At 44.8% G+C, this 14,820-nt stretch overlaps 1 protein-coding gene across 3 annotated transcripts in view; it reads right to left on the bottom strand.

Annotated features, from left to right (window-relative positions):
• Nucleotides 1–14,820, bottom strand: part of Tnik (TRAF2 and NCK interacting kinase) — a 400,191-nt gene that overhangs the window by 97,662 nt on the left and 287,709 nt on the right. For all 3 annotated transcript variants that reach the window (XM_021195419.1, XM_021195420.1, XM_021195418.2), the window contains exons 8-10: nucleotides 14,068–14,122; nucleotides 12,107–12,185; nucleotides 4,762–4,937 (exon numbers count right to left, since the gene is read on the bottom strand). In XM_021195419.1, coding sequence (XP_021051078.1) covers nucleotides 4,762–4,937; nucleotides 12,107–12,185; nucleotides 14,068–14,122 — 310 coding nt within the window. The remainder of the gene's footprint in view (nucleotides 1–4,761; nucleotides 4,938–12,106; nucleotides 12,186–14,067; nucleotides 14,123–14,820) is intronic.

Below are 14,820 nucleotides of genomic sequence, written 5' to 3'. Positions count from 1 at the left end.
AGCAATACCTCTCCTGGGTATATACCCAGAAGATGGTCCAACTTGTAATAAGGACACATGCTCCACTATGTTCATAGCAACCTTATTTATAATAGCCAGAAGCTGGAAAGAACCCAGATGTCCCTCAACAGAGGGATGGATATACAAAATGTGGTACATTTACACAATGGAGTACTACTCAGCTATTAAAAACAATGAATTCATGAAATTCTTAGACAAACAGATGGATCTGGAGGATATCATCCTGAGTGAGGTAACCCAATCACAAAATAACACACATGATATGCACTCACTGATAAGTGGGTATTAGCCCAGAAGCTCAGACTCCTTCTTAGAAAGGGGAGCAAAATACCCATGGGAGGAGTTACAGAGATAAAGTTCCGAGCAGAGACTGAAGGACACAACCATCCAGGGACTGCCCCACTTGGAAATGCATCCCATAAACAACCACCAAACCCAGACACTATGGCAGATGCCAACAAGAGCTTGCTGACAGGAGCCTGAAACAGCTGTTTCCTGAGGGGCTCTGCCAGTGCCTGGCAAATACAGAAGTGGATATTCACAATCATCCATTGGATGGTTCTCAAAGAAGGAGCTAGAGAAAGTACCCAAGGAGCTGAAGGGGCCTGAAGCCCCATAGGAGGAATGTTAATATGAAATAACCAGTAACTCCAGAGCTCCTTGGAACTAAACTGCCAATTAAAGAAAACACATGGTGGAACTTGTGGCTCTAGCTGAATATGTAGCAGAGGATGGCCTAGACGGTCATCAATGGGAGAAGAAACCCTAGGTCCTGTGAAGGTTCTATGCCCCGGTGTAGGGGAATTCCAAGACTAGGAATGGGAATGTATGGGTTGGGGAGCAGGGTTAGGGGATTTTTGGAGGGGAAACTAGGAAAGGGGATAACATTTGAAATGCAAATAAAGAAAATATCTAATAAAAAACAAAACAAAACAAAATACAATGAGCAAGACACATATGTGAGTATGATCATCATTTCCATGACTATAAAAAAATGAATGTTTGGAAGGCATTACAAATAGAAGCAACTAGTGTTAGATATTTTAGGTTTGTTATCTCATTTACTTATGATAATAATCTAAGTAGTCCTCTAAAATAAGGGAAGCAGTCAGACTATAAATGAGAATGCCTTCATATTATTAAAATGTCAATCTGGGATGCTTGTTTAGAATTCAGTATTGGACTGCTTCAGTGTGAAAACCAGTGTCTCCTCAACATGTTATATTCTGAACAGAAGCACACAGAAGGCAATGGGAAGTGAGGGTAGGGAGCAGCTACCTGCCCCTCCCCCACCCCTTGCTCAGAATGGGGAGGGAGCAGTGGTGGAGCACTGAGGATGTGAAGTGGGGGGAGGTTTTGGAAGGCTAGTGGCCCTTCTGCTGGCAGCAGCTGGGACAGACAGGAAATGACCTTGCAAACAATATGCCCCCCGTGAGGCTGGCAGTGGTACACGCTCAAGAACCGCAAGTCCTGAGATGCTAAGTATCTGGATGTCGGGGAAGCAGATGGTGAGACCAAGGTACCAAAGGTACAGTGACTCCCAGATCCTTAAATGTGCTGTGCTGAGGACTTTGCTATAGGGGACGAGAAGGCCTTAGAGGTGCTTTGAATTAAAAGAAGATGCCACAAGACTCTTCTTGCTCCTTATAGCTGTGAGTTACTAATTTCTACCTGAAGACATTCGTGTAGCCCTTCAACAGGACTGAAATTGCAATTTTGCTACTTACCATTAGGAGGCAGTATTCACACTGGGGAAACAACAACAACAACAACAACAACAACAACAACAAACAACAGATTGGCTAACTACCTATATTTTGAGATTAGAGAATAAAGGAAGCCAAATCGTAATGAGTTCAGGTGGATTCTGTAAAATCACCAGTGAGCCTCAGTTTAGATGAGCACAAACTTCTCAGGCTACCTATTTATAACTAATCTTTTCAGCAAATGTAAAGAATCTGCAGTAACGATTTTCTAAAGAAGAACTTTAACTTGTCAGTCTCCTTGATGTTAATATTTTACCAGAATTGACCTGATTGTGTTTGTACTACAGGATTAAGTCAGTCGATGTCAATCTATCTTAAGGAAAATTATCAGGTCAAAAATCATAAGATATTAAAAAATAAAACTCTTTAGTTCTATCAAAAGCTAGTCCTGCAAAGATGGAATGAAAAGGGGCATGGTTGGAGGGGAGGGAGGCTGGAGGCTGTAGAGGTGGCTCTGTGGTTAAGAGCACTTGCTAGAGTACAGGATTGGTGCCTGCCTCACAACCAACTATAACTCTAGTCCCAGGGGATCTGATGCCTTCTTTCAGCCTCTGTGGTTACCATACACACAAGTGGCGCACATACATACATGAAGGCAGAGCACTCATACATACAAATAAAATAAATCTTTTAAAAAAGAATGTACATATATATATGTATGTATGTACGTACGTATGTATGTATGTATGCATGTAGGTGAGAGGGCCTGAAGAGATGGCTCAGCAGTTAAGAGCATGTGCTGCACTTGCAGGAGAGCTGGATTTGGTTCCTAGCACCTGCATTGGATAGTTCATAACCATTCGCAAGTCCAGTTCCAGGACATCTGATGCCCTCTTCTGGCCTCCAAGCTCACAAACTTGAGCAGGGATAGACACATCCATACACATAACAAAATAAATCAATAGATGTTATAAAGATATGAGAGATCAAAGTAAGTCATTCATTCAGCTTGAACAAATGGAAAGAGCTCTTGTCTAACCAAGACAAGCTCTGGGAAGAGACAACAATAGGATCAGAACTGTGGTTAAGGTGGATTCAAGCCAAAACAGCAATCCTGCTTCCTTTCATTTAGACATAGCTCTTGCATGCACTTATTACTAAGAACCCTGCTCTGCCACTCTATAGAGAATGAGAATATTAAAAGTAGCCTTCCTGAAACCATCGTGTGACAATTTCTACATTTCAGTATTTGCAGCTCCCAAATTTGTAAACAATGTAAAACACACATTTTCCCAATTTTTATCCATGGGTCATGAGTCCTCAGAAAATCCCCCTAAATAGTTCCAAAAAGTGATGGGTCAATAAAGATCGAACTAAGTATGTAGCAATATTTAACTGTGTATCAGATACAGTATTAAGCATTTTACATATCTTATCTTTAGTGTTTGCAATGATGCCAGGCAAGAAGCTACATCATTGTGGTTCCCAGCCATAACTGAGGGATGAGAAAACTGGGGTAGGTTTTGTAATAATTTGTAATAATTTATAAGGGGTACAGTTAGAATATGAACCCAGAATTTGAACCTCAAAGCACTCAGAACTTTTAACTTACTCAGTATACATATAATATAATAAAATTCTCCTTTAAAGAAGTGAGTCTTTAATGGCTGTATATTTGGCATACTGTTCTCAAATTCTGTTTTGAATACTTCACCCCATGGCATGGTCCAAGACCACAATAACGAGAGCAGTTGCAAGTCAGAGGTTTCCCAGCTCTTTGGGACCTCATGACTATCTTACCCCTGTCCCCTCACCACTGGAGGTAGAGGCCCCATAACCTCCCATTCTGACTCTCCCCTAACTGGACTCTTAGGGAGTTCTTGAAACAGGCCAATAAAAAAGGGGCCCTTTGCTGGGAGAGTCACTGAAGACACTTCCTCCTTCCTTGATCTTCTCACCATGTCACCTGTCCATTCAGTCTATTTACCAACCACCTTCAAGCCTTGGCTCACACAAGTCGTTGTGTTCTTATAAAATCAAAGAGATAAAACGTACACGAGTGACTTCCTCCTGTGTTGTCTGCTACCTTCCACTGCCCTGGGGAGGTGAGGAGGTTGGAGGAGAGAGAAGCAAGAAGAAGCACACACAGCCACTCTAGTCTCTGGTCAGCTCTGTCTCCCCTCACCACACTCTCTATGGCTGTCCTTCTATCCTGAAACTGCCTCTCACTCCTACTGCCCCCTGCTCCCCACCCAGCGAATTCTTTTCCTTCCTAACCCTCCTTTTCATGCCTTAACTTCCCCTTCATCCCCACCTTATGCTTATCTGGCCATAAGCCCTGCAGCAGACATGCAAGCTTTCGCTTAAGTCAGGGACAAGGAGGTTTGTAAGTCTCCATTCCAACAGCTTGGGCACAGTCCCAATGTGTCACATCTGTGCTCCTGTGCTCTCCATGACACAGGGGAGACTGCACAGGAGAGGAATGTGTGCATCTATAAAATGAGGACGTGCACTCAGAGACCTTCAGCTTGAACTCTGATGCCACACTGCTAGCTTGGCAACTCAGGGGTCTTTTGTATATCACTAACGCTGTAAGAAATTCTTTTCTGACTTATAAACAACAGCATCAAGTCTTGGAGCATAGAAACACCAATGCTGAAGACTGTCAATGCAGAGAAATGCCAACCAGATGATGTCTTTAGGTTGTCTGACATGTGTAGATGTCACTCTTTGGAACATGAATATTCATTTGAATGAAGAGAAGTCATTGCCATTTAAAGTGCTTCATAGTATCACCTATCATGGCTTTGTTTGGTGCCTAAAAGAAATATGGCTCACAGGTCGAATTTTTCCAAGGATTTGCCTTCACTGTTAATTTATTTTCACTAATACCCAAGGCTCTGACCTAACAGGCAGATTTCACATGAAAGAATAATGCGGCCTATGAGAAATCTCTAGTCACCTCCAAGTACACCAAGAGCCCAAAATGAACTGCCTTTTGTTTCTGGCTCTGAAATACAAATGGGCAACTAACCTTTTTCTCCTCGTTTCTTCTTTGTTCGATCAATGTGGTCCTTGAGCTGGATCCGGACCTGCCTCTCGTTAGGTTGGTCTCGTATGAATGGGTGCTTCATCAACTGCTCGGTGGCTGGTCGCTGGCTGTGATTCTTTACCAAGCAGCTCTCGATAAATGACTGGAATTTTTTTGACCTGCCAGACAAAAAGAGATGAATTCACTGATAGAATGCTAACCTAAAAGAAAAGCAAATGGAGAAAGAGAGAGAGAGAGAGAGAGAGAGAGAGAGAGAGAGAATGGTCCATTTGATGGGCATAGGGAGTCAACAAATCACAGCTCATCTCTCAGTCTATCAGCACAGTGAAGTTTGAGGGTGTCACCACCATTGACATGGACACAAGATAACATACGGTTGTTATACACATGGAAACATTTTCACACAGGAGCACAAGCTTGCACAAAAGGAACCAAGAGGGCAATGACCTGTGAAGGGAAGAAGACAGGCAAGGACTCTAGAGTGAGGGAACTGAGGCTTTACAGACGCCGAGGACCACATTCTCAGTGTAAAGAGGGTGATTCAGACGGGTACCGAGTCAGTATAGTCAGGGTGTGGGCTACTAAACGCCAGGGAACACTAAGTGAGCAGCCTACATCGGGCATGGAACACCAGCCAGAGTGTGGAAAACTGAGGCAGGAGGGGTGAGGCAGCTGCTTCATGGGAATGAACAGGATTCTCATGTGATAAAGAACACACAGATCAGAGCAATTCTGTTTGCTTTGTTTTGTTTTGTTTTGTTTTATTGAGACAGGGTTTCTCTGTGTAGCCCTGGCTGTCCTGGAACTCTCTTTATAGACCAGGCTGGCCTTGAACTCAGAGATCTGCTTGCCTCTGCCTCCTAAGTACTGGGATTAAAAGTGTGCACCACTACACCTGCCTGGGTCAAATGTTTAAATAGCAACCTTACAGTTGCTTCTGAATTCTGTTTCCCAGTCCGTGGGGGAAGGATGGTTGGGTCTTTTGGTCACCGACCTAAGGACTTGGAGATTTAACTGTGGCATTCTAGTTCCTACACTTAACTAATTCCCGCTCCTCTGAAGGCCAGATTTCTTTCTAGATAAGGCCTATGCTAAAGTGTCCTGGAAGCTGGGAAGCCCTGGAGGCAGATAACCACAGCAGCCAGGGCAGGCGAGGCCACAGTGTATCAGCAGTTACTGTGGACTTTAGCCTGGATTTATGGATAGAGCACATGTGTCCTTGCTGAAAGTCCCAAGGAGTTATCCAGAGTCGGAAGTAATTAACTCCCCAGTTTCTCAGTGTGTGTGCCTTTCTGAGGCTGTCCATAGACAGCTCGGGGATTCTCCCCCAAGATCTCAGTGGAACCCCAGACAACTGAGCGCCCTGCCTACTCTGAAGGGAGCCACGTTTTGCTCTCTGTTGCCCTCTTGTGGCTTTACTATGGATTTCCCCCCAACCATCCACCTCCAAAAGAAGACTTTCTCATCTTCTCTGACAGGAGCATTTCCCAGAAATGTATGTATTTCAGTCTCGAGAAGTGTCTTCACCCCATAGAATACCATGTGTGGCGTGTCTTCCAGCGTCCAAGTGCAAGAGAGGGTTGGGGAGAAGGCTCAGCAGGCAAGGTCATGTACAAATCTAACAACCTGGGTTCACTCCCAGACCCAAGTCAGAAGGCTGTGGGACTGTTAGCATCTGTTATCCTAGTCCCCAAAGGGAGACTTAAGGAAGTCTGGAGGCTCAGGGACAGCTGCCTTGGAGTACACAGCAAGGCAGAAGCATCAAGAGAGACCCTGCATCGACAAGATGGAGGGAGAAGACCAACTCCTAACAGTTGTCCTCTGATCTCTAGGTAGGCACTGTAACATGTGCTTGACTGCACACACATTCACAGACACACACACGTACACACACACACACACACACACAGACACACACACACAGACACATGTACACACACACGTACACACACACAGACACACACACAGACACACACACAGACACACACACAGACACACACACAGACACAGACACACACACACAGACACACACACGTACACATACACAGACACACACAGACACAGACACACCCACATACACACACAGACACAGACACACACACACACACAGACACAGACACACACACACACAGACACACACACAGACACACAGACACACACACAAACACACACACGCACACACACACACAGACACACACACACAGACACACACACACACAGACACACACACAGAGACACACAGACACACAGAATAAATAAATATTTAATATATAGTATATGTGTACATAATACTATATATTATGAGACAGGGTTCTCATAAGCAAAGCAGTCAACTAAAAAGAAAACAGTGGGAAAAATGACTCATCTAAGGAATGAACTGGAAACTATATGACAGGAACCTCAAATCAACATCGGCAAATCTGGCAAATGCCACATGGCTGCTCTGGGTAAGAAAATCAGCGTCAAAGCCATGAAAACAACACTAACTTAAGACAGCTATAAAATATTCACAAGGAACGAAATGTGAGTTCTCTCTCACTGGCAGCTAGGAGGAAGTGCTTGTTTTTTTTTTTTTTTTTTTTTTTTTATTGTAAAGTGCTCCACTATTAATTAGAGGGTGATAAATAAAAGCAATCACATCCAATTTGAAAAATGAGATCCAGACCTCAATAGACTGCATTCATTTTTTCAAACACTGACATCTAAAAACAAAACAACCAAAAAAAAAAAAAAGCCATAAAAAACCTCCAGCTCTATGGGCAGAACAGTGCTCCAGCAGTGTTCCACTAAAAGAACCAGCCACAAGAGCTCCCTTTCCATAGCTCTGCTGGAGGGAAGGACCTCTGTCCAAAGGACAGAGATAAGGCACAGAGCTTGTAAAGCCAGTAATATGTCTCTATCCTTTTTATAGGCATCACTTGAAGAGAAAATGTTGCTCACTAAAACACATCCTCAAGTCTAGTGTGATGGCACATTCCCGTACTCCTAGCAACTTGGAAGGTTGAGGCAGGAGGATCATCGTGAGTTTGAGGCTATAGGTTATATCGTCAATTTGGGGACAACCTAGACTACATAGCAGGGCCCCATCTCCACCAAAAATGAACCCAAAACAAAGCTCCCACATCTTTAAAGAAGTGTTCACTTATTTTCTAAGTTGCTGTGACCAAGGAATCAATATGCTTAATTGCACATTTAATTACAAGTGAAAGAACTTCATGGAAGTTGAATACCTGTTTGCTCAGTATTTCGGTAAGTTAAAAGTAAATTTGTGGTACTGCTGGTAACTTAGCTTTGTCTCTTAGAATAACTTCCAGGAAGGTTATCAATATAGCCTACGTTTGATGCTCACAGTCTGAGGGGGCAACAGTCACCCTGGTTACACAGTGAAGTTGGTTACTTTAGCCATTGTGATCAGGAGGGATGGATGCTTTGGGTAGACATCACATCCATACAGGTAATTTTGGCATTGAAAATCTCTTTTAGTTTTCACAACTACCCCCTTTCTCTCCCTTGGGCTTCATCACTGTGTGGCTCAGGGCAAATGACTTCTCTGCATCCATTTCCCTGGCTACAAATATGTCCACAGTGCATACATTAAAACACTGCTGTATCAATTAAATATGTCAATTCCTTTTAAATGCCTCTTGTGATTAGCACTGACATGACCATGGGGACACCTGACTATTCTCTGATTGTCACTGGACTCAAGGAAGAGAAAATCCTTTCCTAAAGATTGTGACACGGAAATCAAACATTGCGCCCCCCCCCCAATACTTCTGTTAAATAAAACAGGTGCCACTGAGCACTGTTCAGTGGCAGGGTTTGAAAGATGACTTTATCATTGTGGGAACATCACAGAACTTATCTGCTCAAGTCATGATGGCTGCAGAGCACCAGGTGGTCCAGTCTGAGGGCATCATTGTCGTACATGGAGTCCATTGCTAACCTGAATTTTATTATGTAGCAGGTGTCTGCGCTGCATTGTTTAAAGGGAGTACTATAGATGGACTTGAGGAAGCTGAACAGAACAGGTTAATTTCAAAAGCTCCTGCTCCAGTTTGGATTTTGATTTTGGTGAAGTCTATAGTCACAGTACAAACTAGCCAGTTCAATGTATCTCAAATATTTTGTGACATCTACTTTATATCATCATTATTTTCATTTGGCACACACACACACCACACACACACACACACACACACACACACACACACACACACACCACACCACACATACAGCCCTACCTTTGTCCTATCTCAAAACTAAGGTGCCTGACAGGAGGCATGGAGCTATAAAAAAATAGTTGGGGTTGGGGGTTAGGGTGTGTGCTGGCTAGATTTTTTGTCAACTTGACACAATCCCATGTCATCTAGGGACACCTCTCTGTCATTGAGAAAATGCCTCTATGAGACTGGCTTTCAGGCAAGTCTTTGGGGGGAATTTTCTTGATTAGTGATTGATGTGAAAGGACCCAGTTCACTGTGGGCACTGAGAACCTGTAGCAAGAGCTTTTCAAGGTAAGGCAATGACCAGGAGAGTCAGATTCTCTTCAAGGAGCTCAGAAAGCCATTGCATAGTGCCGTGAAGTGAAGCCTCGTTTGTAAGGGAGAACTCAGTATATTAGATTATGCTGGGATTATGGGATAGCCACTGAGTAAAGTTATAGGTTTGGAGTGGAGCCGTTCTAAGGGAGGCTAAGTGTGCTGTGGGCAGAGTTGAAGAGGCACGGCTGGCAGAGAGCAGATGACAGCACCAGGAGCCTTGGATGCTTGGCATGGAACCTCAGGATTTTGTGTTTCCCCTGCTAAGCTCAGGTCTTAACCGTCTCCTTATCTATCCCTCTCTATCAGAATGAGAATGTTTATTTTGTGCTACTGCATGTTGGAAATATGTGAGCTGGGTTTTAATTTTACAGATCTTAAGAGTTAAGAGATACCTTGAGAATCGCAAAGGCTTTGGGCCTTTACGCAACAGGATATGGAACTGTTAAGATTCAGGAGACTCATGTAGAGGAGGTAGAGGCACGTTGCATCATGAGATCATCATGCGCCTTGGGGGCCCAGAGGTGGAGCTTTATAGTTTAAAGTGATAATTTTTGAGGGTCAAGGTGACAAGGAGTGGGCACATGATGGCTAGTCTTCATTGTTAGTTTGACTGGGCTTAGAATTACCTAAGAGACACACCTGGGAGGAGGCCAGTAAGTGAATGAGCAGGCTTTAGGTTCTATTTAGGAGGGATGATCTATCTCCCAAGTGTGCCGCACCCTGCAGGACTTGGAGTCTCTGGATAAAAGGAAAGAGGATGAAAACAGCTGAATATCAGCATTCATCTTTCTCTCTCTCTGTTCTTGCTTGTGCACACAGTCTGACCCCTGCTTCAGTTCTTCTTCCACGATGGGTTCTATCCCTTCTTTGATTGTGACCTAAAGGAAACCACCCTCTCTGAACTTGATCGTGTCAGGTGTTTGTTATAGAAACGATAAAGTCGTCAACGTAGCCCAGGAGGTGACACATGCCTGTGGATGGCCAGCTTGTTCTTCCGTGGAAAGGCTTAAAATACCTCCCTGGAGCAGTGACGGGAGAAGAGGGGACGGGAAGTGAGGCCCACGGTAGACAGGGACCCCCACCTCCAGAAGCTTGGCACATTACAAGCAGGAATCTGGCAGGCAGCAAGCTTTGCAGAGTCACTGTTGTTTCCAGGGGAAGGAACCCAGCCGGCTCCTCTCTCTGGGAGTCGGATCCAGGAAGGAAAAAAGAGAAAGATCTCAGAAGAGTGAGGAGGGGCCCTCCTGAGCTCTGTCACCACATGCTATAGGGTGCCCAATGAAAGGCTGTTGCTGGGGAGAGAACATGCTTTTCTCTTACCACAGAGACCCTCTGAGAGGAAGGAGAGCGGGGAAGGCTTTGCCTCCCGGTTACCAATAGCAACTCACACTCCCCTGGCAGGTCAGGCAACTGAGAGACTGCCATGGCTTGCGGCTTTTCTGTTTCCTTCCCCTCTGTGTGCCTTTCCTCTGTTGAGCCAGGGTTGCCATGTCATTACCAGCTGATTGGTACTAATTATGTGGTGGGTGGTGTCTGTGGGTGGGAAACAGGAGGATGCCAGTCAAGGGCCTGGGCCTGAAGTCATAGGAAAAGGGACAAACAATTTGTTCCTGTTTAGTTGAATTACCCAGGGCTTGTGCCTATAAAATCACAGGAGGTCACAGGCTGGTAGGGATTGACTCCAATGCTAGAGGGGATGTAAGAATGTATCAGGAGGCCATGCTACTTTTGCAGCAGGGTGTGGGGAAGCATCGTATTTTTGTTACAGAATAATAAAGCATAAAGACCCCCAATATAAATACACAGAGAAGTGACAGGCAACATTTGGCATAACCTGAGGACTCCATTTGCAGGCCTCACCTGGTCGCTCACCATCCACACTCCTGTCTTACCCCCCTCTCAGGGAGTACCAAGTAGTAGCTCTCTTTAGAACAAGTCACCTTTTTGTTAGGATAAGTTTATTAAGAACAAAGGTTGTACTCCTGTCCCCAAATAGAAAGCCAGCATGTCCTGTCACAAAAAGAAAGGGACTGAAAAAAAAACAAAAAACCCACAAAGAACCACAATTGCTCATTCCAGAAACATCACAAGTACCATTAGCAGGTCTGTGTGGGTGAGCAGAGAACCACTGTCTTGAGGAATAGAATGGGCTAACTCTAAATCATCACCTTTTTTTTTTTTTTTGGAAAAGTGCCGTGCAGCCAGGCGAGCACACCCCTGCAGTCATAAATCACAGCATTTTCGTGCCATTCCTTGGGCTCCATTTTGGCTAATAGCTTCCTGCCTTGCGGACAGAGTTAACAAGCTGCTGTACAGACAGCAGGTAGCCAAGCCGCAAGTGGCGGCATACAGAATGTCACCTCCCAAGCTGTGGCACGCATTTTTAAAAAGTATGTAGCCAGAAGGACCTAGGGATCAGGGGTAACTCAAAAGAAGATCTCAGAGAGAGGCTGGGTGGATGGTGTGGTTGCTACAGTGCCTGTCATTCAAGCCCGAGGACTGAGTTCAGAACCCTAGCCCTCCTGTAGAAAGCCAGGTGTGCTGGCATGTGCCTGTAATCCTGTGGAGGATTGCTGGGGCTCTAGTATAACAAAACACCTTGTCTATCAAAGTAAGGTAGAAAAGCAAGCTTCTGTGAAAGATAACAGAGGCCAACCCAAGGCATCTACATACAAGCACATGCGTGCGCACCTGCAGACACATGTCCATCCATACACGCAAAAGTGAAAGACCACAGGAAAGCTTCGCCCTCAGACCTTAAAAGCACTAGGGAACAAACTCACCACTTCTTAGACTTGAGCCGAGGCGCAGGGTTCCGTGGGATGAGGAAGAGGGCTCTCATGGGATGCATGTCACAGAGGGCTGCGGGAGACCAAAAACAAGGACCAGATCCAGTCAGAGGCCACCCACACTACCATCCTGGCTGTACACAAAGTACACACGTGTCCATAAGGCTCTTGGGAGCAAGGGGTCAGGGCCTCAAAGCTTCCAACTGGCAGACAGTCAAAGAGCTGAGTAGACGGATCAATCAAAGTCTAATTAGATGGATCTCATAAAATACACATTTCAAACAGATATTAACACCCCTCGGGGTCACACCTTTACTTCATAAAGAAAACAAGTCACAGGGTCAACAACTAGCCACCTGTCATTCAAAATAAACACCATCACGCGACAGCTATGATTGGCGTGGCTGGGGTAATTTTTTTTTTTTTTTTTTTTTTGTTAACAAAAGTCTAAGCCATAATATAGCTGGTATCTGAACATCCGAAGTCAGTGTCTTTCCCAATGGAGGCTCATAACAGGCACTGCTAACTATGCACATTTTTAGACTTTTTGGTATTCTGCCAGAACACCATTCTGTTTCCAAATGTCCCTGGTGCAAGATGTGCTTTGTTTTAAAAATCCTCTGGCCCCAGGATGATGGGAGAATGAAGTCAGCTTATAGACATAATGTAATCTTTTATCATGGACATACTCTATATTCTTATTTCAGTCAACATATGCTATTAGCTTACTTTCTCATAGTGAGAGTACAGGTTTTTTTTCCCCCTTCTCCTCTATACCAAGATTGAGAATATGTGCTTCCTCAATGCCAGAGGATTCTGTGGGCAGAGTTTATTTATAGTGCTGTCTACCACTAAGGATGATAACACAGTTTTAAGACTGTGGTATCCAAATTTTCTGACTCACAAATGTCATTGTGAACAAAGGCAATCTTGACAACAAACACTCCCAGGCAATCATGTTGCAGATGGATTCAAGGAACTTAGATCCTCACAGCAGTGAAGGTGTAGGAAGAGTCCTGAGTCTAAGAACCATCGGTCCTGAGGGTGAAGGGCCTTTTCAGTCCTGGTCCTGGGAGAAGTGACTGAGCAAGTGTGACAGGGTGGGAAACACAAGCAAGGACATGACTGGGGCCAGTTCCTTGCTGTAAAGGGAGGTAGACAAGTTGCTGGGAAAGGTTCACTATCACTATGCAATTCTAGCCCTGGGTGGTGGAGGGAGGGTCTAGACTGTCCTGTAATCCGGGCACAGTCAGCCTGGGTATTGCTTGAATCACAACTGCCTGCAAAGTGAATCCTTGTCTGTCAGGCAAAGGCGTGCCTTGCTGTCTTTACGGTGGTTGGCACAGGTGGGGAAAGGAAGGCTCCGTCAGGGGGGTCTGGGAGGTCCAGTCCAAGTCTCCCAGGCCACCACTGCAGCTCCCAGAGGTGTTCTTTGGTGCTAACACAGAAAGTCCCAGGGAATTTGGGAAGTTCTCAAGGTTGCCAGTGTCTGGGACACAGCTCCAATACGGGCACAGATATCTAAAGCTCCAAATGTTTATATTTTCAGAAGAGGGGCAGCCTCTGAACTTCAGGGAGGGGGGGGGAGTCAGCTTTTGAGTTTTATACTGCGGAGCTGACCTTGTCTGTGGGAGTGTCTGTGGTGTGTTTGAGAGAGTTGCAGTGCCTCCAGAATGAGCCACACAGTAGGTGGGCAAGACAAAAAAAAAAAAAAAAAAAAACCGCCTCCCCCAGTGTCTGCGCTCTTCCTTCCTAGCAAAGCACAGATCTGCACACTGCTCTGCAATGAACAGATTCCTGGTTGATTTAAATTGCCTCTGCTTTCTAAATATGCCACATCAGACCCTTGCCGGGCTCAGCGTAGCAGAAGTAGGCCAACCGCAACCCTGGCAAGGAGCCCGCAGGACCTGCAGAACCAACCAGTAGCAGATTTTCCCCCAGAGGAAGTAACTTACGGGGGGCACCTTCTGCCATCTCAATGGCGGTGATTCCCAAAGACCACAAGTCACTCTGCAAAACAAGAAAGCACAGACACACATTAATTTAATCAACAGAGGACAATTTGGTTAAAACTGGTAATTACTTCGGAACAGCCTGTGGGGAAGTCAATCCATTGTCTTTACAAACCTATTTCTCCATCCAGCTGCAAAGCCAGAGGAGTCACACGCACCTCTCATCATACGTACTTTCCTGGTGCCTGTCTGGCAAGTGGTATGTTTCCAACAAATGTATGGAAAGAAATATAAGGTTTTAAAAAGTTACTTTATTATTGAGAATTATATGTCAGTCAAACCATGTGAAATTTTGCTCTTTTCATTTTTTTTTTTTTTAAACTCCTGTAAAACAGTGGATTTCATGCTGCTGTCAGAACATCTGCCTAGCATGGACCTTCCTCCTGGCTCCTCTCTTCCATTATCCACCTCTTCCCCCTCCATTCTCTAAATAGTGCCCCCCTTTCTATTTTTCTATGTATAGGCAGTTTTTCTTTTAAGGCTTTTATTGAACTACAGTTGTTACATAGTAAATGGCACATGTATGAAGTATACTGTTTGATGAGCTAGCTCACTCATGTGACCCCACTGTGGGGAGCCGCCCTCACATTCGCCATTACAAGATAGCGCTGATGTCCTGTGCTCTAACAAACAAACAAGGCAGCTGCGCATGTGCTGGGTAGATTTCCTTTCCCTTGTGCCCTGCCTTTCCCGTGG

The sequence above is a fragment of the Mus pahari genome, chromosome 4, assembly GCF_900095145.1.
Source record: "Mus pahari chromosome 4, PAHARI_EIJ_v1.1, whole genome shotgun sequence".
NCBI lineage: Eukaryota > Metazoa > Chordata > Mammalia > Rodentia > Muridae > Mus > Mus pahari.
The sequence above is the reverse complement of the archived record's forward strand: the minus strand, read 5'-3'. Positions and strand labels throughout refer to the sequence as shown.